Below are 23,799 nucleotides of genomic sequence, written 5' to 3' on the forward strand. Positions count from 1 at the left end.
GGATTGCGTACCCTCCTCGAGCGAATACGCGCACACGAAAACTTTGCCACGAACGAAAATGAACATGGCACGAAAGTAGCGTGACGTCACGTAACTTCGTGGAAAGCGGTGAGAAAACCGTTTGATTGAAAATTCCGCGCTGAGATACAATGTACGGAGACAAATTCGTTCCGATAATTTTTTATTTCGTATGCTCGCACAACGACTAATAGCGCTTCACTTAACTGGCACTCGCGATACCGAACGTATCCCTTTCGAGCAAACACTTTGCTCGAATGCGTACGCGAATTAACACTTTATTCGAAATCAAAAACAAACGCATGATGCCGCACTTTACACACGAATACGATCTCACATGGTTCGCGTATCGTCAACTACCGCGACGGCACTCTCAACACCGTACCAGCGCACAATACGAATTCTGAATACGCGAGACACGCACGGAGTTAACGGTACGTTCGACCGGCGCTGGAGCGTGAGGGAACATGGCGGCGGCGGCGGACGTGACCGTTGGTAGGTACGCTCGACGGTACTCGACGCTAGTCGGCGCCACTCGGCGTTGCTAGGCGACCGACTTGTTGACTCGCCGCGCCTGCGCCGCTGCCGCCATGTTGCTCCGTTGCTCTGCGCTCCAGTCACGTACGCCACTCCAGCAGCGCCGGTCAGACGCTCTGTCGACTCCGTGCGTATCTGTGCGTGTCTCGCGTGTTCAGAATTGAATTGTGCGGTGTTGTGCAGGTACGGTATTGTGTTGAGAGTGCCGTCGTGCTAGCAAACAATACGCGAGTTATGTGAATGTGAGATCGTACGTAGCAGAGGTCATATTCATATGTGTAAAGTGCGGCATCGTGCATTTGCCTTCGAACCAAATAAACGTGGACATAGCATAGAAGAGACCCAAAAAGTCATGCACATTACCTACGAGATTCATAGATATTTGACGATACGTAGTTCAATGTACACATTTTGTGCACATAGAGGCGCTGATGGATGAAAACACTTAAAACGACGCGATAACGGATAACCGCTTTCAGATTGCTCTCTGCTCGTATCTTTGCGCTTGTCAGCGCTCGTCTACTTTTATTGCGTCTATGGTCGGCGTTGGTCGGCGCTATCCGTTGCCGTCCGTTCGGATAGTTGTTGGTCCTGGTTGGCCCGTAAGTTCAAATTCGTACAGGAACGACGATCGACAGCACGTGGTCTCTCAGGTCTCTGTAATCAGTGTAACCTTCCCGCGATTGCGAACGTTGTTCTTTTCTCCAATATTCCATTTTGATACATGATTTGACCGATTGCGAGAATGCCGCTGTCCACGAGAGATTCGGACGAGGATTTCGAGCCGAAAGCAGGTTTGTGCCTCTTTGATCTTTCTGCATGCGCATAAGATGCAAAAGGAAAACGGCCGGTCGGTTGCAAATGGTCATCTCGGCGGCAGAGAATTCTACGTTTGCAATTTTTCGTTTGCGATTTATCGCTAATTGCGCTGAAGTGCGAATGGATCATGGCTTTCCCTCAATTTTTTTTTCTCCGCGTATCTTAGAATTGCAACTGTTTTCGATAGAATATTTTCACCGATCTGAAAATGCGTAATTTTTCGAGAGCACGTGTTATTTTTCCGGTTGTCCCCCATTAACGGTTTTTCAATCTGTATGTATGTTTGTATGTTATCTTGTATGTATGTTTTTTTAGTTTGAATAAATCTCAGGTAGCCTTGGGAAGGTAGTCTTCCTTCAATTCTCTTAACATGTCACGTTTTGAGTCGCAGCAATCTGGAAAAAAATTCTCGATTTTTGCTGGATTGTACTTAATACCACAGCAATTTTGTGCTATTTAAATAAAAATAAATATATATATATATAAATGAAACAATATACTACAGATATTATCTTAATTATCTATTTAAATATATTTTTATATTATACTATTTGTTATGTTTTTAAATTATATTTAAATATAAATATACGTTCTTTATTGTGTATACATATATATCTATACATATAACTAAAATCTAGCATGATTCTTTTAATTACTTAGGTAAGTATGTAATATGTTGCTAAAGTTGATGATTGCCATATTATTATTTTGGTGTCATCTTTTTGATCTTAGATATTATCATCTTATAGTCTCTTGGTTCTATTAGTTTTTTGTTATTTTGTGTGTTGTAGTTACTCGTAACCAGGCTCGATTGCTTTTACCCGGCATAAACCCAGTGACAAACTCTCCGTTACGTCGCAGCAGCAGAATAAAGCAGAGTAAATATTCACCAGGTTCTGAAAGTGACAGTAGTATTGGCAGTAATCAAACAACTCGGAGTACTAGAACGCAAACAGCAAACATTGATTTGGATACAATGAAAAAGACACGTACCAGAAAGAATTCTGTTTCCTCAGAGATCAGTGAGGTAGATGTCGAGAGCCTGGGAACACCTAAAAAACGAATTACAAGGCAGAGTGGAAGTCTTCTTGGCACCCCTGTCAGAATTACTACTCGAGCAGCTAGGTAATATAACCATTGTGTCAATACAATTGAAGGATTATCTACAGAAATCAAGCAGGGTTAAATTAAAAAAAAAATAAAAACTTATCTTTCAATTATTTATTGTAAACGATTTTCTTCATAAGGATATACAATATATGATAGGTGTAAGGACCAATTTGTAGACAATAAATAATATTTTGAGGTTCCATTTAAAAGAAAATAAAAATCTTTGTAATGTTTGGTAGGGTTTCTGTAGGAATTTTATATTTACTGTTTATGCAATATTTTACATTTACTTTTTTATAAATAATGATAAAAAAGGGACAAAATATTAAAAATATGTTAATTGAGTATATTATATAAATTAAAAACTTTCACTTTTAATTTACAATAAAAAAATTATTTTACAGATTTTTGTGATGAATTTCATATTTGTATTTATTTCTTATTTTCTGTTTGAGTCATGTCTAAACAAATTATTTATGATGTACTATTAATAGCGAATAATTCTATTATAATTCACATGTTTTAAAAAATGCTTTGTAGAGGAAACTTTCACAGTTATAGGTTTATATGTTTATAATTACACATTTGTAATCATTGTTCCATATGATTGTTGTAGTAAACGCTTTACACGTTCTGGTTCTGAGGCCAAGTCACCAACTAGAATCACACGTAGCACAAGAGCTAGCTCTGTGGACCCAGAATTTTTGCCTAATCGAAGTAAGAGCCAATCTAGTACACCAGTTAAAACACGTAGACGAGCATCTATGTTGCCATTGAGTTCTTTGAGCAAAGAGAAAGTTGAACTGAAGGATCGTATACCTTATGTAAAATTAGATGCTACAATAGTTGAAACTGATGAAATCACAACTTCAGGTAATGTTTTAAATCTATTATCAAGAGATTAAATCTTTCACATATGGCCACATTAATATTACTTAATACTTAATACATTATTATATTTAATATAATTTTTATGATTTTATTTATAACAAATTTATTTTACATTTAGGAAACTCAGATTCTTCACCAGATAAAGCGTTACGTAACATACAAAGTGAAAAAAATAAAAAACATCAAAGTTTAGAAAAGGACGAAATTGAAGAAAATTCTAACCGTGAGTAAAAAAAGGCAGCAATAGGATTAATAAAATAATGAATGGAAAATTTTTTAAAAATATCCTATCCATACTTATATTAATTTCAGAATTTTTTTGTTTAGAAACAGAAACTTTAATTGAATCAAAATCAGTAATCCTTCAATTGTCAGAGGAAAAAGATGAAAGACAATCTGAAAATCTGGATAGTGTAACAACAAAAAATACAAGTAATATTGGTGAGTAAAATTAAAGATTTTTCCCAATTCTATCTCTACCAGTCTTATAAAATATTTCTTATATTATGTATTTTTACTTAATGATACGTGCTGTTATATGGCGCTGGCAATATTCGATTCTATTTATATTTTGTAGCTTTGAATGTGTGAATTACATAATTTATAAGTGTTGTAAAATTCATCTGCAGCATAATGTAAAGAAACATTACAGTGATCGGACATGTGTCTATATCTGGGCACTTATATAGAAACATTATTTCACCCAAATACTTTTTTATGATATAAAATTTAATATTGTAATTTTAAAGATTACAATTAAATTTTAATATTTTAATTTAAAAAGTAGTTGAGATTAATAATAATAAGTTTTTGTGTCCGGAAGATAACACATGTCTGGTGATTGGGACATTTACCTTCTATATTAATAGAGTTGCTAGCGCCATAACGACACTACGTATATTACGGACATTAGAACTATATAAGTTTCATAGGACTACTTTTATATATGTTTAACTTTTAATATATCTAGTGCATTTGAAATTTACGAGTTTAAAGATTCACTATCTTTTGTTTAAACTGTTTAAAATTGACAACATTTTAAATGACATGAGACAAATTATTTGCTTTTTTATTTTTGTATAGTTGGACAATATAAATTTGAAAAAAACTTTTATCTAACAATGTTACAGCTGGTGAAGCTTCTGTCGACTCTTTCAATTCTTCAAGTCAAAAAGATGAAAAATCAGAATCTGCTCAAGAGAGTCTGTTAGAGCTAGAAAAATCATTAGTCGACATATGTGTATCGACTCAAGTAGAAACTGTGCCTGAAAACTTATCGGATATTACTATTGAGGAGCAAAAGAGTAACAAGGAAAACCAAATGCTGAACATTATTAGCGATGTGTCTCTAGAAAAAAGCATGTCTAAAGTGATACCATCTTCTGTAAAATCTCTTGCTTCACCTTTTCTGAATAAATCGTCAAATGAAAAGGAAACTAAATCTATGAGAAAAGAACTAAACTCTAGTAAGAGACGTTATTCAAGAGCATCAACAGAAATTGCGATCAAACACAACGATCTGTTAAAAGAAACTGCCGATAGCTCTCCAGAAAAGATGGATATTTCTGTAGAATCTTCAAGTCCAATTGCTACAAATAAATCAGTATTATCACAACATGATAATACAGAACTTGCAGACGAAGTTATTAATAAAGATGAATCTATTGAAAATTTGTTTTCTTCAAATGAAGATACAGAGATGATCAGGAAAAAAATTGATCAAATTAAAGATACTGTTGTAGATAGCAAAGATTCTAACAAAACGGAGTCAAATGAAGAAGATGAAATGTTTGTTGAAAATGTAAATATATCTATTTCTGATGAGGACGCGACAGAAATAATCAGCGAATTAGATAAAATCGATAAAATTGAAGATACTGTTGCGGATAGTAAAGATTCTAATCAAATGGAGTCTAATGAAGAAGATAAAATATCGTTTCTAGCTCAATCAAAACAGCTGAATGATAGTAGAGAAAGTCTCATTTCTGCAACAGATGATAACGAAATGAAATTAACTTTAGAAGAACGAAGTCCATCTCGAGAGAAAAATGAAGTTTTGTCGAGCTTGGCACACTCTAAGCCTGATGAATCAGCAGATTTACAAATTTTGCCACCAATTAATGAAAGTTCTGACGACCAAGCTACTACAATGAATAAATCAACTCAAGATAAAGTAGTTGACAGTTCTGATACCGAACAGGAGCAGGAAAATTTACCTATACATGTAATAGAATTGGTACCCAGATCTTCTAATGCTGTCCTGGAAACAAACAATTCTGCGCGTAACATTTTGAATGATGAAACGACTCAAGATGACAAATTTTTCAATAAAATAAAAACATCTAAAACATCTGCAATAGATACATCACCTAAAAAAGTGGATACAGAAGATTCTTTCCTGGAAAAAAGAGCGAAACGGAGCTTAAAACGGAAAAGTATAGATAATTTGAAGGAAGAAAGAAATTTGAAAATAGTAACAAGTCAAAAAGATCAAGAAGATATGGAAATTGCTGATAATGATTCTGATATCAGTGCTGGTATTGATTTATTCCAAGATATTCCCGCTGATAAATGGAAAGAGAAAAATGATGTTAAAATTGATCCAGTGCAAACCACCTCCCAGTCGGTGGAAGAAGTGGAAAATGAAAATGAAACTGATGGCTGTGAACTTCTTTTAGCGAACAAAGAAGCATGGTTGGCGGCTGAATCCATAAAAGCGGCAAAAGTGACAGAATCATTTGAATGTGATTCCGATGACACTGTTGACATGTTATGGAAGAGTCAATCAGATGCGTCACGAGTGAATTATAGTATAGAAAAATCAGAAACATCTTCAAATGCAGATCTGATGGATATTGACGACGAAAAAAATGAAAAACAAATTAAAAAACGAAAATCAAGAACTGACAAAAGACTTACAGCTGAAATAGATCAGGATTCTCCTGATGCAAGAGATGAAGTTAATTCAGTCAACACTGATGAATCTTTAAATAAGTCCAAAACAGCTTTAAATCGAACTAATGAATTAAATAAACCAGTACGGTCAGCAAGAACAAAACAGCCTTCTAAAGCAAATAAAGATTCAAAAGATGAATTTAAATATGAAAATGAAGAAATTGAAGATGATTTAAGTGAATCAAATAAAAGGTCGCTAATAAATAAAAAAAATATACTTTTACACAAATCGATGGAAAGAACATTAAATAAATCTTTAAAAGATACATTTGTACAAAGTAATTCTACAAAGAAAGCACAAGTGGATAATTCAGAGGAGAAACCAGATAACACAGATGTACGTACTGAGAAAGAATTAGACAAGAAAAAACATTCCTTAAATAAATCTTATAATAAGGAAAGAGATAATGATGCAACCAAGTTTGAAAAAAACGTGTTAAATAAAGATAATGGTAAAAAGAAGGAAAATTTATTCTTAAATCGTTCTGTAGATCAAGAATCGAAATCTGAAAATATCGAGATGATACATTTGACTAATGATGAAAGCGACGATAGTGACGTAAACATAGCAGTTATGGATCTTGGATCCACAACTTATTCTATGATAGCAAATGTGGGATCAAATAATGAAGATAGTGAAGATAGTGATGATAGTGATGACAGTGATGACAATGATCAACAGGAACATATTCCGAGTTTCCTATTTGCAAAAGCAAAAAGCGATAGTGAAGATGATAATAGCAGCGATTCTGATATCAAGAGAGAATATAATTTGGATGGAGTGGAACAAAAGTTTTCTGATGATGATGCAGTTGCAGATGAATGCAGAGATTCAGAAGTAGAATTTTCAGATCCCGATGACAATGGTTCAGATCTTGAAGATTTTATAGTTGATGACGATGAAATGGAACTTGAGGAAGAAGATGAAGAAGAAGACGATAGCAACGAAGATAATGATGATAAAGAAGACCTTCAAGATTTGCAAGAAGATGCAGAAAAAGAGGAAGATGAAGAAAATAAACAAATACATATGAAACTAGAAAATATGGAAAAAGAAAAGGAAAAAGATGATGAACAAGAGAATGATGAAGAAGATACGGTAAACAAAAAAAATAATGAAAACAAATTTGCTGAAATGAAAGCCATTTCTTCAAAGGACGCTACCTTTCATAAAAAATTGCCCAAAGTCCATGATAATGAGAACAAAACTGCTACACACACTTTACTCCGTACAAATGAGACAGAAATGAATCAAGACATCAAGATGAAGAAATCTAATTTGAAGAAAAGAGAGAAAATTAATTTACTCGATTCGTCAAATTCAAACTTGTCGGTTGAGAAAAAGAAAAAGAAATCTCTTACGAAGGAAAATGAAACTATTTTGTTCTCTAACTTAATCTCTTCATCGATTGAAAAGAGAAGGAAGTCGGATCCACAATATTTTTCGAAAAATAATGCTGAACGAAGATACTCGAGTGGACAATTAAATGAATTTGAAATATCGATGTCTGCACCAAAATTATCAAAACACATATCAATAGAATTTAATACTCCAAAACATAACACTTCTAAAAAATTAGGACTTGATAAAACATTGGAACTATATTCAGAGAGTAAAAACAAGTTAGATATGACTAAAGTGATGCAAACTTCGGCTATGAAAGAAAAATCAAAGAAGGATCTCGCGTCAAATGAATGCATCAGTTTGAGATTATTCAACGATGCAGATAAAGAAAAGATGTCGACCAGCGATTTTTCACCTGATTTATTGAAATTGCTAAAAAATACACATTTTTCGAAATCAACACCTTCCAAGAAAGAATCGCGTAAAACAATGAACATCAATATTGAAACACCAACAATAAAGCACCTTAGAAAAGAGAAGTTAAACGAAAGTGCGCCAATATTAACATTGAATCAAAATCGAACAGAAATCGGCTCATTACAGAAACAATTATGCATAAAAAACAAGGATAATGCACAAATAAAAGTAAAAGAAAAAAATAATGAGGACGAAGTACCTGAGACACTGTCTGACGATACTATTAAAACAAAACATAGTAAAAAGAAAAAACATAAGGAACAAGAATCGCCCAGGGAAAATATGTCCGATAAAATTGTCGCTGATAACATATTAATATTAAATGGTTCTGAAAAAAAGAAACCTGTCAAACGTACTCAATTAACTAGTGTAGAGAATGATACTTGCAAAGATGCATATCAGATTAGTGAGAAAAAGAAAAAGAAACAAGATACATCAAAGAAAAATATCTTCGATAAAATTTTGTCTGAAGGCACAGCAGAAGTAAATGTTCCTAAAAAGAAGAAACGTGTCAAGCTTTCTCAATTAACTGTTGTGAAAGATAACTGCGAAAATGTGTTAACTATTAGTGAAATACAGAAGAGAAGGAATAAATTATTTGCGAGACATGACGATATTCTTGAAGATGCTTATGAATTCGTACAGAAACAGGAGGAAAAACAGGAAAAGAAAAAACAAAAATCAAAGGAAGAAATCACTGAAAGTGCAGGAGAATTCAAAATTTCTAAAAAGAAACATGCCAACCTTGATCAATTATTTACTGTACAAAATATTACTGATAAAGCTTTGTCTGAAGATGTTAATGTAATTTCTAAAAAGAAGAAACATGTTAAGTTTCCTCAATTAACTATTGCAGATGATGATATCCGTAAAGATATATGTCAGAGTATTGAGAAAATGAAGAAAAAGAAGAAACGAGACACATCGAAAGAAAATATTGCTGATAAAGCTTTATCTAAAGACTTAATGAAAGTAAATGTTCCTAAGAAGAAGAAACGTATCAAGCTTGCTGAATTAGATATTGTAGAAGATAATACTCTTGAAGATGAGTGTCAGATAATTGAGAAAAAGAAGAAAAAGAAAAAAGGGAAAAAGCAAGACACATCAAAAGATAATAGCACCGATAAAGATGAAGACATAGAAATAAATATTCCTAAAAAGAAGAAAAATCTCAAATTTAGTCAGTCATCTACCGTAAAAGATGATACTCAAAAGGATGCACATCAGATTAATGAGAAACAAAAGAAAAAGAAAAAACAAAGAACATCTGAGGAAGCTGTCACGGAAGAAGTTTTATTTGAAGATGCAGCACAATTAAAAATTCCGAAAAAGAAGAAAAAGAATAAATTAGCTATTGTACAAAATGATATTCCCGAAAATACTTATGAGTTCAATCAGAAAAAGAAAAAAAATATTAAATTGTCTGATATTCAAGTTATGCAATATGATATTTTCGAAGATGCTTTCGAGTTTACGGAGAAACTGGAGGAAAAGAGAAAACAAAAACCAAAAAAACATATTACTGCTTCGTCTGAAAATGTAGGAGAATTAAAGATTTCTAAAAAGAAGAAACATACCAATCTTAATAAATTAGTTACCGTAGAAAATAATACTAGCGAAGAAACGTGTCAGATTATTAAGAGAGAAAAGAAAAAGAAGAAAAACCGAATCGATGCTGAGCCGAATATAAATGAAGATGCTATATTCCAAAAAATTGTTCAAAACAATATGGAGTTGCAAGATATAACACAATACAAGAAAAAAACGATAAATTTGGATTCACCTGTAAATAAACAAGAAAAATTAGTAAAAAAGAAAGCTAAACGACAAGAGACAGTGCCAAGTATCGATACTTTGCGGACGGAAAAGAAGAAGCATACTTTACCAATACAAATTCCAGTTTCGAAATTAAAATCTGAAAAAATGTTAATGTCTAATAAATTACAAAAAACTGCACTAGGTACGAGCGAATCGAAAAATGCAACCTATAGCACTAAAAAATTAAAGGAAGCTGCAAAGACGTGTATGCCTAAAGAATTAAATATGAAAAAGAAACGTCGATTCGAAGATACTGAAAGCGAGATTCATAACAATCTCTCCACCAAAAAATCGAAGAAAGAAGTTAAGGAAGTGAATAAGTTTTTACCATCATCGAGCGGTGTGAAGCGACTTTCAAATGATGTGATCGATCATCTTACGGATATGCCGACGAGAGCGAGGAAAAAACAAAAAATTTCACAAAACGAGGAAAAGATATCGTCAGTAAAGAATAAATCGAAGGCAGCGACCATCGATCGTGACTTGGTAAAATCGAGTACCTCTAGTTGCATCACACAATTCCGCATCATAAATGTACAGGATACTAAAAAACCAATGAAAACAGCTGCTGCAGTAGCTTCATTCAGACAACGTATGCTTGCCAGAAATGAACGAGAACCAACTTCGACCTACTTAATATATCAGGAGAAAAATTGTGACAAATAACGGACTTTTTAGTAATATGATTTAAATATATCTTAATTTAGCTTTACGTTAGCATATACTTCAAGATTTTCTAATTTGAAAAAATAATGAAACTCATACAAGATTAAGTTATTGTGTTTATATTTATGAATTTTATCACTGTTTGACATATTTCTCAGAAAAATTAGTTTTGTACCAGGGTTATCTAGATAATGATTGTATCTTTCAATTATGTCTATATCGCTGTATAACATTTAATGTTTTTATGTGATATATTATACTGTTTCATTTATTAAAATTTACGAAGTAAGAAATTCTCGAGATGCGCTCTAGAAATAAGCATGTTCCACAATATAAGTGAAAATAACAAAATATATTTCTATTAATAAAAATTATTTGTACAAGCGTGTTATTTATATAATCTGATACATAGCCAAATAAGTTTTTTCGATACTATCGTATTCGATATTAACAAAATTAGTATCTTTCGTACAAGTGATTCTCAAGATGGTTCAATGGTGTCAGCATTTTTTTAAGCTCGTATAACTCCGATATCCTCAGTCTTGATATTTAAGAAACAAGAACCGTTTGCGATATTATTTTGTCCACTAAATATCACACATGAGAGACTATTATTCGCGCTACATTGCCAAACTTGACGAGTCCATTTATTTATAGTATGAAACGTTTCTTCCAGTTGTTCATCTTTCAGTTGTTCTTCTTTAAGTTTCACGTGACACAGTACAAAAGCGTGCTCCATCGCTATTTCCGAAGTTCGATCTATAGCGTGTTTATCGTTATCTGCTATTACGAGACGTACCTACAATTAACGAAAATATTAGATATTGTTAGGTATATGTCCATTTCCACTAATAAAAATTAATTCTGATGTCAATTTACTCTAATTCTCAGAATTAGGAAAAGGAGTAAGTAAAGTCAAGATCAATATTAATTTACATCAATAAACAATAAACATTCGTTCAAAAGCATTCAATAATATCCACAGATGCGTACTAACCTGATCATCCTTCGCGAAACTTTCGTCATCCATGACATTAAGAGACGAATTCGTTAAGTACTTGGAATACTCGGACATCACTTCGTCATCACCCACGATGGCGGCGGTGGTGCCTTTATTTTTCGTAATATGACTAAATATTGATGTGGCATATCTCTTTATTTCTGCCTTTTGAAGTGCCCGTTTTTCTTTACTATCGGTTTCCATTTTCAAAATTGCCATGCTGCGATCACCGAGCAACACGGCGTCCCCGTAATCTACACTGTTCGCCAATTTTAACTTTACCAATTTCATAGAAGCCTTTGAATCTTCTGCTGAGCAATGTCCAGCTTGATTGTCTTGAATGCTCTCCCCGAGAAACTCGCGCACCAAAATCTGTAATTTCGTTTTCCTGTACCTATGTCAGATAATAGCTCATTAACTAAAGAGTGCATTGATTTTTATTGACATTGATATTAATATTGATAAATAAAGCTGTAATATAATTAAATGGAGAGAAGGGCCAAAGGTTAGAGCAGAATTTTAGTGCTTTATAACATTTTCTGTATAATCTTATATATTTTTTCTAGTTCTTTTCAAATTGCATGACTTATAATGATAAGCATCTTTTTAAATACAGAATTTATGCGCAAAAATATCACCTCAGCCAAAGTTTCGAAGCCTCCCTATTTTCCGCAAGACTAGAATATAAATATACGTAATCACATAAGAAATATTATGACGCACTAAGATCCCGACTATTCTTTAGTTCTTTTAATTAACATTTGTACTTATGGTACCTGTCTCCAGTGAGATTGAATATAATGGAGGTATCGATGATATAGGGATGCATCATTTTTAACGTGTGCAAATCGGAATTTAAACTCTGCCCTACGAGAATCGCGTCCGGAGGAAGTAATGTTCTTAATGTCTGCTGAACGTCGTGCAGTGTAACCGTAACATTATCTAGCATGTCTGCGGTAATACCGCTATACCGAGTTAGATAATTCGTTATCGGATTCTCTGGTTTCACCAAACTGTCATAAATGACCTAGAATTAAAACGATTTGCATTCCATCTTTTAATGCAAAAGTATATAATTGATATTTACGTTCATGGTTTCATCTACGACAGTTATTCTAGTGAGCTCCAAGTTGCCACTTGTCGTCAGACACATTTCGCAATCCAAGCCAAACATTGGCGACGTTGATGTGGCCTCTTCATAAATGTCTTTCGTTAATACATACGAACCGTATCTAAAATGATATTAATTCGTTATACGATGATTTTACTACACAAATGTAACTGATGTCTATGTATAATAGCACAGAATTTTACCTTTCTGCTAATGTTCCTTTCAGAGGTACAGGATAATTTTCTTCCACCATTTGCCATAATGACAAAAGCAATTTTGTTCTACAGAATTTATCAGTTGGTGGTAAATTTTCAGTGGAATTGCTTTCGGTTGGAAATTTTACGTAGCTATCTGTCGAATGCGTCGGAAAGACATTTCTTAATAATTTTATGACATTTCCATTTGTTTGCAAAGCAGTTTCTAGAGAACCATATCCTAGAAAAAAACAATTTCTTTATCATCATAATGTATACATTTTTAATATTAGAAATTGATATATTAATTAAATTTTATTGCTATATATTTCATGAATATATATCCTGAGTAATATTTACAATTTTTAGAAAGTAGACTTAAAAATATTTAATGAAAAATACGTCAGTTATTTTATTTTTACATAACATACGTTTAATTAGTTTATCGCTCTGAGTTCCTGTTAAAGGAACCGCTGCAAGCTCTTCTGTTATAGATACTCCATAGACAGCAGGTGTTATTACTTCTAAACGGTGCTTCAAGTTATTTACTATATGAGGGAACATGTTCTCGTAAGCTATGAAATGATAAGAAGACAAGCCTTCAAATACAAGGACTACAGTATGGCTTACCTTTGGAAAAAAAATATAAATTTTGAATATCACGAATTTTTAAATTATCTCTAAAGTAAAGTATTGCTTGAAAAAGTATGCTACATTAGCCAGCATTACTCTGTTATACTTCTCGAGTTGACACCATCTCGCTGGTAAATAGGGAGAATGATGTCCAAGCAGTGAATATAGTAGAAGGTGCTGTATATCACTAAGGAATATCGGTATTCTCTTTTTTATGTTTCTGACATCCAGAGTAGCATTCTCACCAACTGCTTTGAGAGTGAGTCTTGGAATTGCTTTAAGCCTCTTCTTACGTTCTCTGAGTTTTGCCTTCAAACTCGCGTATTCTTCGCTATCGCATAATCTATAATTAATAAGTTATACTAATTATTTTTTTAATTGAAGAAGTTTCCGCAAAAAGCAACAAGTCTATTTTTTTTAATCTGAGTTATGCCATCTAATTCTTCTCTATCAGTAACATCATATAGTGAATAATTATGTTTTAAAAAATTAAACCAAAAATAAAAAAGTGTAAGTTTAAAAATAGATAGTAAATATAAAACTTTTGCAAGCATCAAACAAATACAGATTTTTTCTTTTAAATAAATCCACAAAATATTACTTATTGGTTACTAAACTGTATTCATACATTATATATCCAAGAAAAAAATATTATATTTTTACAATAAATAATTTTTGAAAATAAAAAATTTTTTGTTCCTTAAAAATTTAATTTCTTGGATTTGTCTGATTTTTCTAGAAAACCTTTCAATTGTTAATTAAATAAATTATTGGTTTATTGAACATATGGTATATATACTATTAAAAAATCAATGAAATTACCTGGGCTTTTTATTCTTATCCTCCAGTTCTGATTCGTCAGGAACATTTTCTTCTTTTTTACAAGCTTCTGAACATGTATTATCTGAATTTTGCTCACAAAATCGTTTACGAGAGTTGTCTTTTGGCATATTACTATCGTTTAATTTGTTTAATTCATCAGTGGTTACTGTCTAAAAATAATTTTGTTAAGCAAAAAATAACAGCATTTTGTTTAAAATTATTCTTAAATCTAAATTATATACCTGCTTTATAGCTTGTAATTTTACTTTCTTGTCTTTATCATTGAGCTTTGTAATTTCCAATAATGCTGCCATTTTTGCTTTTTTCTTTTCAAAACGTTGTAATTGTTTTGTTGTGTACTCCTTCATAATTTACTGCTTTATACCAGTTATGAATAATTTAAAATCTGTGACATAAAATAACATATAAATCATATTGTCAAATCTGTCTGAAATATCAAGATCAACATTTCAGATATCACAAATATACATCAATATGTTCACACAGAAATACTTGATATATATAATTTTCATATAAATAATATATAATGTTAACTATATAAACTATGTTTTATGTGTATCATTATGACAAATGTTATAACATTTAACCGTTAATTATCAGTTTTTCCAAAGTGGAACAACCAGTGCATAGGGTCAGTTTTTTCATCTTCTTGGTAAACTTATCTACCAGGTGAGCATGTCTATCTTCTTTTCCTTTCTTAAGTAAATAAAGACAAACATATATTACCTGATAGGTAAATTTACCAAGAAGTTGGAACAATCGACCCATAATCAAATTAATTAATATACATTTAAATAAATTTTGAATTGATATCTATAAATAATTTTTCTTCCCAATGTTAATTCATAGATGAGATATTGAAAATCACAAATTATGACTGTAATGTATGAAAATGCAACTTACTGTTTCTTTTCACAGTTATTTATTACTAAATATATAATGTTATACAAATTGTCTTATTTTCATTCATGTATTAAAAATATATAGTTAATACATAAATTTACATTTTACATAATTCGTGTCAAAATTTATATAATTTCTAAATTAAAATAAAATATAATATTGATTAAAAAAACATAACAAATTGTATGCTATAAAAAAATTTTGGTCTTGCATATATTGTAACATGCAGTATCATAAATTTATAAAATCACTTTAAAAGATAAACATTACCTGTTTAAAAGATTCAACATTATTCTAATTTGTCAATATATTAATGATAATAATACGGCATAAGTACATTACACGGATACATATAAATAGCACAAAACGCGTGGAAATTTTTAGGTTAGAGATGCATCAATGCATTAACAGCAAAAAAACAGTCTTGCTCCATCTTGCTCTTCACATTAAAGTTACTAGATATATAAAGTAGCGCAATCAGTCCGCCATTTTTAGTCCATTATGTGGCAATTTCAAACCTGTAAAAGAAATAACACAGAAAGCTGCCAGAATTAACGCAGCAAGCTGGCATTTCGATTTTTTTGTCAAATTCATTCATGACATTACGTCAAATTCTTTCATTAAGTGTACACAGTGTACACTTGTACAAAATGTACACTTTTCGACGCCATTTGAGTCCAAAGAGTGGGCCTGTCGCGTTACTTGCACTTTTCGCACTCGACATCTTTGCTTTCTCTTTCTCCAGTGCTCGAGTATATATTTATCTCGTTTAAAGTGCAAAAAATTTCAAGCAACGCAAACAAACCTACTGATATACGGGAACGGTCCCACGAAAAAGGTCGCGGTGACCGCTCTCAGGTTTTTCTCTAATAAAACAAAGAAGAGAGATGATAGGACGTCATAAAAAAAAATAACCGGAATAAATATTAACATATTAGGGATTGCAGTCAATCAAATTACGTTAACATTAACCTGCTCTGTTCCGATTGGTCGAGTTTTTCTTACAGGCAGCGAGAGTCGTGACTGTCATGAACTGACTGCAATTTCAAATCAACAATCGAACAGCTTGGATCTGTTTTAGGTTAATTTAAATCGGTTTTTTAATGCTTTTACTGGTTTTTAATAAACAGAGTTTTATATATCAATTTTAGATAGTTAAATATTATATAATTATATAATAAAGAAAAACTCAATAGGTATTATTGTTTTCTTTACAAAGGCATTGCTGTGAGAAATAATAGCAATAATGTCCGCAAATGTCACACATACGGAAAAAGAACTGGATTTAAGTAATGCCAGCCGCGGTGTATGGCTCGTTAAAGTGCCAAAATACATAGCCAACAAGTGGGAAAAGGCGCCTGGCAATATAGAAGTCGGCAAATTGACAATCACCAAGTGAGTCTCCGCTGGAAAAATATTTTTTTCAAAACAAGAGCATCTTGTCACTGATAAGACGTAATCTTTTCCGTAATAAAATTTATTCTATATTTTCCTGCTATTAGATACACACAAAACAACGAATTTTAATATATAGGATGTAGTTTTTGTTTCTTAGCTTGCCTAAATTTTTCTCAATCAATAAAATAAATAATTAGGATTACTTTTATAATTAACATGTAATAAAGATCAAGCAGAGAATTAGTGTAATAAGTAAATAATATTGGTGACACTGGGGTTTCATAGCTAAGTTAATTATGTCAATGTTCAGATCATTAGTAGTAACAACAAGTTCATATCCTCTCCATTAGTATTTTCATGCTTTTATAGTATCTGATATATATTTTTATACTATTAGAAGTAGGTACTTTAATAAGTTTATATATTTATTTGTCTTCTCTAGAAATCCTAGACAAAAGGCTGAAGTATCTCTCAGACTGTCAGAAGCTGTGTTAGCTTTGAAAGAACCTGGTGAAGGGGAAATACCAAAACAACATAGATTAGATGTTACAACAGTTACTAAACAAACGCTAGGAGTGTTTTCTCATGTTGCTGGTAAATTGGATGAGGATTTTCAAGTTTGATGTATTTTTGAAGAATACTTATTATTATATATGATTTTACAGCCTCTACAAGCACAGATGCAATTGTCCCGGAAACAGAGAAACTCTTTATGGAAGGAAGAATTGTACAGAAGTTAGAATGCAGACCATATGGTATGTCATTTGTGCAAATTAATATAAATATACAGATATCCTACTATGACTAAATTTTCAGACTTAGTTTTGTTTTTGTATAATTTTTTTGAATCTGTACTTAATATTTGAGTTAAAATATCTTATTGTATTAAAAATCATTTTTAAGAAAAAATTTTGGTTATTTTTTATATTAAAATTTATAATTACAATAAAATAATTACTTTCTGTGAATGTTTTATTTATATAAAATATCACTAATGTGTGACAAACAACATACTCATATTAAACAATTTAGTTCAATAATTTTGCTATATACAATTTGTGATCAATTCAACATACAACCAAAGTTTTAGAGTATAATCTTATTGTAAGTAAAAGGATTTGTATACATACGCATTTTCCTAGACACATAAAATGTTATAAAATAAAATTTTTTCAGCTGATAATTGTTATATGAAGTTAAAACTAGAAAGTATCAAGAGAGCTTCTGTGCCACAGAGACAAGTCCAACAGTTAGATAGAGTTGTACAAAACTTCAAGCCTGTATCAGATCACAAACACAATGTAATCGTTGCTTCTATATACATAGTATAATATCGTTGAACCGGTTTTTGACGCGTAATAACATTTTACAGATTGAGTACGCTGAAAAGAAAAAAGCAGAAGGAAAGAAAATGAGAGACGATAAAGATGCGGTGCTGGATATGCTTTTCGCGGCATTCGAGAAACATCAGTATTACAATATAAAAGACCTCGTAAAAATCACAAAGCAACCTGTTGTAAGTACTTTCTGTCTATTTGTGCGATAATTTAGAATACATAGTTTACTTTTTTTAATTAAAATTTATCTGATACTAAATAATATGCAAATTTCAGGTTTATCTAAAGGAAATCCTTACGGAAGTTTGTAATTATAACTCAAAAAATCCTCATAGAAACATGTGGGAATTGAAACCGGAGTATAGACATTATAAGGAAGAGGAAAAACCTGCAGAGAGCACTTCAAAAAAAAGCAATGAATTAGAGGACGATTGATTCTTTTATATATATATATATATATATATATATATATATATATATATATATATATACACATATTTATTACTGAATATGGAATTGTTTTTTATAGTATAGTTACTATTTTTTTAAATTCTTCGAATATAAAGTTTATAATTGCATAATTTCTTAGGATAATACTCGCTCTTCACGTATCCCAAAAAAATTTACATTAAATCAACGTTATGCATTTCGAAAATTTGATATGAAATAACTACTTTGAAAAATTTAGTATTGCACTTTACAGTGTTTTTGTCGATTGGATTCTGCGTACTCAGATATTTGCAAATGCTTGAAACATAAGCATAGAACCGCGTAAAAGTTCCATTTCTACCACATCATTAGCGGGAATGAACAAAACGGAGCCATGGGAAAAAATCTTTGAGGATATTTTTGCTTCCCCAGTGACAATTAAAAGAATACTGGCTGACGTTCTCGGTTTTAAAGTGTAACGTGGTAGTCCGACGGGTAACTGTAAAATATTTAAGATCAATATATATGTGAATAAATTAATCAAATACAATAAAACATTTATGGTCACTAATATCAAACAATATGAGCGTCAAAACTCACCATGATCTTAGCAACTGCAAATTCCGAAACTGGCGGATAAAAAACTTTGGTCCACGTATCTTCCTCTAATGGTTCAATCTTTTTAACAGACGATTCAAGCGACAATACTTCGATCAAGGTTTCGACATCTTTCAGTTTTGGCGTAAGTCCAGCTCTTATTACGTTATCTGAGCATGCCATGCACTCCACGCAATCTGTGAAAATTAAATTAAAAGCTCAATCCATTTTGATTTTGCATATTAAATTTTGATTCCAAAAACAATTTACCGCCAGAAAGATACGCATGAGGTACGTTTGGTTCAATGTACATGGCTTCACCTGGCAGCAATGTTACATAATTGAACAAATATATGGCAAAACAGCCTACATCGTCAGGATAATCGCTGTACAAACGTTGTAATAGATCAGCTTTTATCCATTGCTTATAGGAAACGTCTGAAAGCGATTAAATATTACACTTTCTAAAAGATTCTTCTAATAAGGAAGAATTTAAACATGTACAAGTATTCAATAAATTATGGTGTTCATCATTAGGATAATTATTCTTTAAAAAAGACTGAAAAAATTATTGCATTTTTTTCAGAGAATATTTCGTTGTATTATAATTTACATGTGGTGATTGTGGTATAAAAGTTGCGTGTCTGCTTTCTGTGCTAAAAACCCGAATTCAAATTCATCCACAATAATATCAGATTTTTAATTATTATCTCAAAAAGCAATGATAAACCATCAAGAGTACTTTTGCTAAGAGAATATATCAAGCATAGATAAGCATGAAATCGAGATTGCAATCTTCATTCATGAAGGATCAACTTGAAAGAAAATACTATAAATTTATTAAACACCCTATATGTAGAAATTGTTACCTGCATCGTGTAATCTACTTATTAAGTATTTCAATTGTTGTGTCACTTCATTGGAATCGCAAGTCATAAGACTATGAAAACACTGTCGCAAAACAGTATCGATTGTAGACGAGGTTGCCTCAGATAAGCGACGGACATTGGTCTCTCCTATAACAGCGAGCAATTCCGGTATATTATTGAAATAATCTTTTATCTCGTCGATTGGAAGGAATCCACACAGCCCTTCAAAAGGACACAAAGCTATCGCCAATTCTGGCTTATGATTTGGATCCTTATAAACGTCAGGATATAATTTGTGCAGCTTTTCTGCCTTTTCCTGAAAAAAAACCTATAAATTGATTATAATGCTATCAACTTTGATAGCATTATTTTTTACATTTAATAGGAAAAAGACAATATACCATATCTGGATGCACTTGAATGGATAAAGCTTTATTTATGGACAAGATCTTAAAGAGGAAAGGCAGTTCATGGCCGAATCGTTGGATTATGTTGTCGCCTAACACATTTTTGTTTTCCTGTATGTACTTCTCTAAAGGGACATCCATGTCCTTTAGATACGATGGACCATTCTTGTGAGTGCCCATCCATAATTCTGCATAAGTTTCCTGCTCATTCACCACAAAATCAGCATTTGCCGATTTCACCAGACTTGCGACAACACTGTCTATACCATGTTTTCCCCAACCGTATGTTTGAACTGCACATTTGAGTTCCATCTCAAAAAAATATCTGCAACAAGAAACAAAGGTTTCAAGTGTTTTAAAATAAAATATATATAATATAAATAGCTAAGAATTATTTTTCTTGCTTTCCACATTTTTTTAACAAAACTTATAGAAAGTATAAGAAAAAAATAAAAAATATGAAATAAAAAACAAGAGTTCTTTGTACAAGTTAAATGATCTTATGTTCTTGTTATTCTTGTGTTAAAAACAATTATTTTATTTTGATGGTAAAAATATGACCTGCATATTTCTATGTATATAAAACAAAAAACTTAATTATATTTTTATTTTAACATCTAAAAGGTAAATTTTCCTTGTTTCTGCATACTGATTCATGTATAAAATCTTGATCTTTAATAATTCTATGCTTTTTCAAAAATTTCTTGTTTTGACAAGTATTTCTTACATTGTATATTTTTATAATTGTATAGCAAAAACATTTTTCAATGTAAAGAAAAGTAGCAATTCTGAAAAACTAAATTATTGACTCATTATCTTAAATAATTATATAGATTGCTGATAAGTTAAACTTATACATCATTGAGTTTTGTGCTTTTAACTGTGACATACATACATACATAATGCTACAATGAATGAGATGATGCGTCAGCAAACTTCGAGAAAAATTGGTGTACGAAAATTAATAAAATAGCGAGTTTACCTTAATAGTTTTACGAGACTTGTCTTATCATATCAATATTATCGATGTCATAACTTACGTATTTCCTTCTAGGTATTTAAAAACATTGTAATCCCTCCCTTCGAAATAATTGTGTCACACACGCTAACAAAACTACATATGCAAATAAAACTACAAACTATTTCAAACAAAAGAGAAAGTATCATTTGCAAATTGTACGTAAAATTGTAAATAAATTAACGATACTCGAGGCTGCGTTAAAAAAAAACATTATTTTCCAACCTATATCGCAAAAAGTTTATTTTCCGTAAGCTAAATTCCTTTTGCACTAAAGTGCAGAAAGTGGTGCTCACTAAACGTCCAAAAATATTTCTTGAGAGCCAACCGAATTACAGGACAAACGCGGCTCATGAAACGTAATATCCGGTTTTGATTGACTCCCTTCTGCGTATGTTCACAGTTTATGCATCCGTAACCTAACCTAACGAACCTCTTCCGCGTTCTCTTTTTCAACGTTTGTCTCACCGGAAGGTATGTAATCTCTAATTGGAGTGTTAAGTATATATTCTTTTATACATTTGATCATTTTTAAATATATAAAAGATTAAAAATTACGAATATTGTTACAGTCGTGAGAAGATTCGATAATTACAAAAATGGTGGCCCAGAAGAAGCAGGTAATTGCACTATCGTCGCGACCACGTGTTCCTTCACACGAATGTTTCCGTAGCAAAATTTAACACGTTTGCAACTTGTATTAAATACGTACTTTATTCTAATTTATTACAATTATTGACATATCGTGTTTGTGATTGCTCTCTCAAATTAAATGAAATGGCAGGACAAAGTCTATATGCGATACGACGGCTTGGAACAAATCTGTTTCAGCATTCTCATTGTTCTTTTTAAACTTTATTCCTATCTAATGTTAAAAATTAAAAAATTTAAATTTTTCCGATAAAGCAAGTAATATTATCTATCCGTTTTAGTCGTTGAACATTGTCTTGTTTACTTTTGTAATGTTAAGGATATTTAATGGAATTTTTGTCGTCCAATTACACAGAAAAAGGCTCAGGAGAGCATTAATACCAGATTAGCGCTTGTCATGAAATCTGGTAAATACGTCCTTGGTTATAAGCAGACTTTGAAGTCCCTCCGTCAAGGCAAAGCCAAATTGGTCATCATTGCTAGTAATACACCGCCGCTGAGGTGAGACTGAGAAGTAGCACTCCTTGAACTAGCAAATTGACATTTAGCAGGCAGTTTTTCTTTTAAATCTTGTGTCCATGATGCTAAAAATCACTCTGAGATTTTATACAGAAAGAATTGATTAATTACATTTAAACAATATGAATTCTGTTTTATTAATTTGCTGTACGTTTCTTCTTTCTTGTTGAAAAAAAGAAAATAAAAAATGTACTATGCAAGGAATTTATCTGAAAAGACTAAATCTATAGAATCAATATACTTTAATGTGATTATAATTCTTTCCATTTGAGATCTTGGAGCAGTTTGCTTATTGTGGACACAAGGCTTTACAAATAAATAAATTACATGAATTTATTATTACAATTTTTAATATATTTAATATTTTTTGAGACCTAATGCATCAGTTAAATGAATAACATGAATTAAAGTTTTATTAATTAGAGATTGTAATTTGTACAATTGTCAATTTGTATATCATAAATCAAATAGGAGTACTATGGAGTAGTCTCCTACCCCTGCTTGTAAGTGCAGTGGGATATTGTAAATTTTAACTTTTTTTACATCCTAAGTGTGGCTTGTTTGTATTTAACAGGAAATCAGAGATTGAATACTACGCGATGTTGGCGAAGACTGGCGTGCATCATTACACAGGAAATAATATCGAGTTAGGTACAGCCTGTGGCAAATATTTTCGTGTCTGCACACTTTCAATCACAGATCCTGGCAACTCCGACATTATAAAGTCGATGCCGACTGGTGATCAAGCGTAATGTATATTTTTTATCTAATAAATAATACGAGAAAATCGTGAAAAATTACTTTTAATTTATTTTTGTCCTCAAAATTATCTTCATATATATACATATAATTTTATATGCATATATAAAATTATACATAATTGTACAGTTTAAAATAGTAACAATATAGTTTACATTATGTTAGAAAATAAAGATAAAATATTTTATGACAATCATGTATTCTTTCAAGTATATTTTTTATATAATGCAAAAAATAAATTACTATTGACAATATTATCCAGCTTGTGCATACATTATGCTTTTAATTCAACTTTGTTTCTTTTATTTTCTTTGCTATTATTCTACTGTAGAACTTTAAAAAAATCAGTAAAAAATTTTCTTTTAACATTTTGAATATTCTTAGAAATATGTTCCTAAAATTTTGTCAAAATACGAAAGAATAACGAAGTTGCAAACATTTATAGATTGCAATGTACCTACATATTATATATTTATATTTAAAACTTTAAACATT

At 31.4% G+C, this 23,799-nt stretch overlaps 5 protein-coding genes across 11 annotated transcripts; 3 read left to right on the top strand and 2 right to left on the bottom strand.

Moving 5' to 3' along the window:
- The first annotated feature begins 686 nt into the window (after window positions 1-686).
- On the top strand, window positions 687-11,007 carry LOC105830605 (titin homolog). The gene is made up of 6 exons (XM_012670020.3): window positions 687-1,349; window positions 2,166-2,499; window positions 3,101-3,357; window positions 3,494-3,598; window positions 3,703-3,816; window positions 4,506-11,007. The coding sequence occupies exons 1-6, from the start codon at window positions 1,301-1,303 to the stop codon at window positions 10,634-10,636; spliced, it is 6,990 nt and encodes a 2,329-aa protein (XP_012525474.1). The 5' UTR covers window positions 687-1,300; the 3' UTR covers window positions 10,637-11,007.
- LOC105830606 (RNA exonuclease 5) lies at window positions 10,970-16,401 on the bottom strand. 3 transcript variants are annotated; one of them, XM_012670022.3, is made up of 10 exons: window positions 15,591-16,401; window positions 14,639-14,802; window positions 14,397-14,566; window positions 13,671-13,917; window positions 13,373-13,571; window positions 12,951-13,182; window positions 12,724-12,868; window positions 12,413-12,663; window positions 11,634-12,030; window positions 10,970-11,435 (listed from the first exon to the last, which is right to left on the bottom strand). In XM_012670022.3, exons 2-10 carry the CDS (start codon window positions 14,762-14,764, stop codon window positions 11,148-11,150), a joined length of 2,055 nt encoding a protein of 684 aa, XP_012525476.1. In that variant the 5' UTR covers window positions 14,765-14,802; window positions 15,591-16,401; the 3' UTR covers window positions 10,970-11,147. The 3 variants fall into 3 exon arrangements, with proteins under 3 accessions (XP_012525476.1, XP_036139927.1, XP_012525477.1); XM_036284034.1 differs by having other exon boundaries at window positions 13,656-13,917; XM_012670023.2 differs by lacking the exon at window positions 15,591-16,401 and having other exon boundaries at window positions 13,656-13,917; window positions 14,397-14,562; window positions 14,639-14,734.
- Window positions 16,402-16,422: 21 nt separating this feature from the next.
- Window positions 16,423-19,065, top strand: LOC105830608 (general transcription factor IIF subunit 2). Its single transcript, XM_012670024.3, has 6 exons — window positions 16,423-16,715; window positions 17,161-17,312; window positions 17,384-17,473; window positions 17,895-18,019; window positions 18,091-18,234; window positions 18,332-19,065. Exons 1-6 carry the CDS (start codon window positions 16,567-16,569, stop codon window positions 18,488-18,490), a joined length of 819 nt encoding a protein of 272 aa, XP_012525478.1. The 5' UTR covers window positions 16,423-16,566; the 3' UTR covers window positions 18,491-19,065.
- On the bottom strand, window positions 18,596-21,624 carry LOC105831422 (mannose-6-phosphate isomerase). Of its 5 annotated transcripts, none has more exons than XM_012671532.3 (6): window positions 21,398-21,624; window positions 20,352-20,682; window positions 19,951-20,278; window positions 19,352-19,519; window positions 19,085-19,278; window positions 18,596-18,983 (listed from the first exon to the last, which is right to left on the bottom strand). In XM_012671532.3, the coding sequence occupies exons 2-6, from the start codon at window positions 20,667-20,669 to the stop codon at window positions 18,786-18,788; spliced, it is 1,206 nt and encodes a 401-aa protein (XP_012526986.1). In that variant the 5' UTR covers window positions 20,670-20,682; window positions 21,398-21,624; the 3' UTR covers window positions 18,596-18,785. The 5 variants fall into 5 exon arrangements, with proteins under 5 accessions (XP_012526986.1, XP_012526987.1, XP_012526990.1 ...); XM_012671533.3 differs by having other exon boundaries at window positions 21,340-21,624; XM_012671536.3 differs by having other exon boundaries at window positions 19,951-20,266; window positions 21,398-21,623.
- A 124-nt stretch (window positions 21,625-21,748) lies between these two features.
- On the top strand, window positions 21,749-23,342 carry LOC105831425 (60S ribosomal protein L30). Its single transcript, XM_012671540.3, has 4 exons — window positions 21,749-21,849; window positions 21,948-21,995; window positions 22,382-22,527; window positions 23,120-23,342. The coding sequence occupies exons 2-4, from the start codon at window positions 21,975-21,977 to the stop codon at window positions 23,295-23,297; spliced, it is 345 nt and encodes a 114-aa protein (XP_012526994.1). The 5' UTR covers window positions 21,749-21,849; window positions 21,948-21,974; the 3' UTR covers window positions 23,298-23,342.
- The last annotated feature ends 457 nt before the right edge of the window (window positions 23,343-23,799 follow it).

This window comes from Monomorium pharaonis, chromosome 3, assembly GCF_013373865.1.
Source record: "Monomorium pharaonis isolate MP-MQ-018 chromosome 3, ASM1337386v2, whole genome shotgun sequence".
Lineage (NCBI taxonomy): Eukaryota > Metazoa > Arthropoda > Insecta > Hymenoptera > Formicidae > Monomorium > Monomorium pharaonis.

Coding starts and splice junctions, on each gene's coding strand:
- LOC105830605 (XM_012670020.3), top strand. CDS start 1,301: ATGCCGCTGTCCACGAGAGATTCGGACGAGGATTTCGAGCCGAAAGCA. Junction 1,350..2,165: donor GGATTTCGAGCCGAAAGCAG/GTTTGTGCCTCT, acceptor TGTGTGTTGTAG/TTACTCGTAACCAGGCTCGA. Junction 3,358..3,493: donor TGATGAAATCACAACTTCAG/GTAATGTTTTAA, acceptor TTTTACATTTAG/GAAACTCAGATTCTTCACCA.
- LOC105830606 (XM_036284034.1), bottom strand. CDS start 14,764: ATGAAGGAGTACACAACAAAACAATTACAACGTTTTGAAAAGAAAAAA. Junction 12,664..12,723: donor TCGTAGATGAAACCATGAAC/GTAAATATCAAT, acceptor TTTTAATTCTAG/GTCATTTATGACAGTTTGGT. Junction 12,031..12,412: donor TTCAATCTCACTGGAGACAG/GTACCATAAGTA, acceptor TATCTGACATAG/GTACAGGAAAACGAAATTAC.
- LOC105830608 (XM_012670024.3), top strand. CDS start 16,567: ATGTCCGCAAATGTCACACATACGGAAAAAGAACTGGATTTAAGTAAT. Junction 16,716..17,160: donor GGCAAATTGACAATCACCAA/GTGAGTCTCCGC, acceptor TGTCTTCTCTAG/AAATCCTAGACAAAAGGCTG. Junction 17,313..17,383: donor AGTGTTTTCTCATGTTGCTG/GTAAATTGGATG, acceptor ATGATTTTACAG/CCTCTACAAGCACAGATGCA.
- LOC105831422 (XM_012671532.3), bottom strand. CDS start 20,669: ATGGAACTCAAATGTGCAGTTCAAACATACGGTTGGGGAAAACATGGT. Junction 19,279..19,351: donor TCATGCGTATCTTTCTGGCG/GTAAATTGTTTT, acceptor TAATTTTCACAG/ATTGCGTGGAGTGCATGGCA. Junction 18,984..19,084: donor TTGCAGTTGCTAAGATCATG/GTGAGTTTTGAC, acceptor AATATTTTACAG/TTACCCGTCGGACTACCACG.
- LOC105831425 (XM_012671540.3), top strand. CDS start 21,975: ATGGTGGCCCAGAAGAAGCAG. Junction 21,996..22,381: donor TGGTGGCCCAGAAGAAGCAG/GTAATTGCACTA, acceptor CCAATTACACAG/AAAAAGGCTCAGGAGAGCAT. Junction 22,528..23,119: donor AGTAATACACCGCCGCTGAG/GTGAGACTGAGA, acceptor TGTATTTAACAG/GAAATCAGAGATTGAATACT.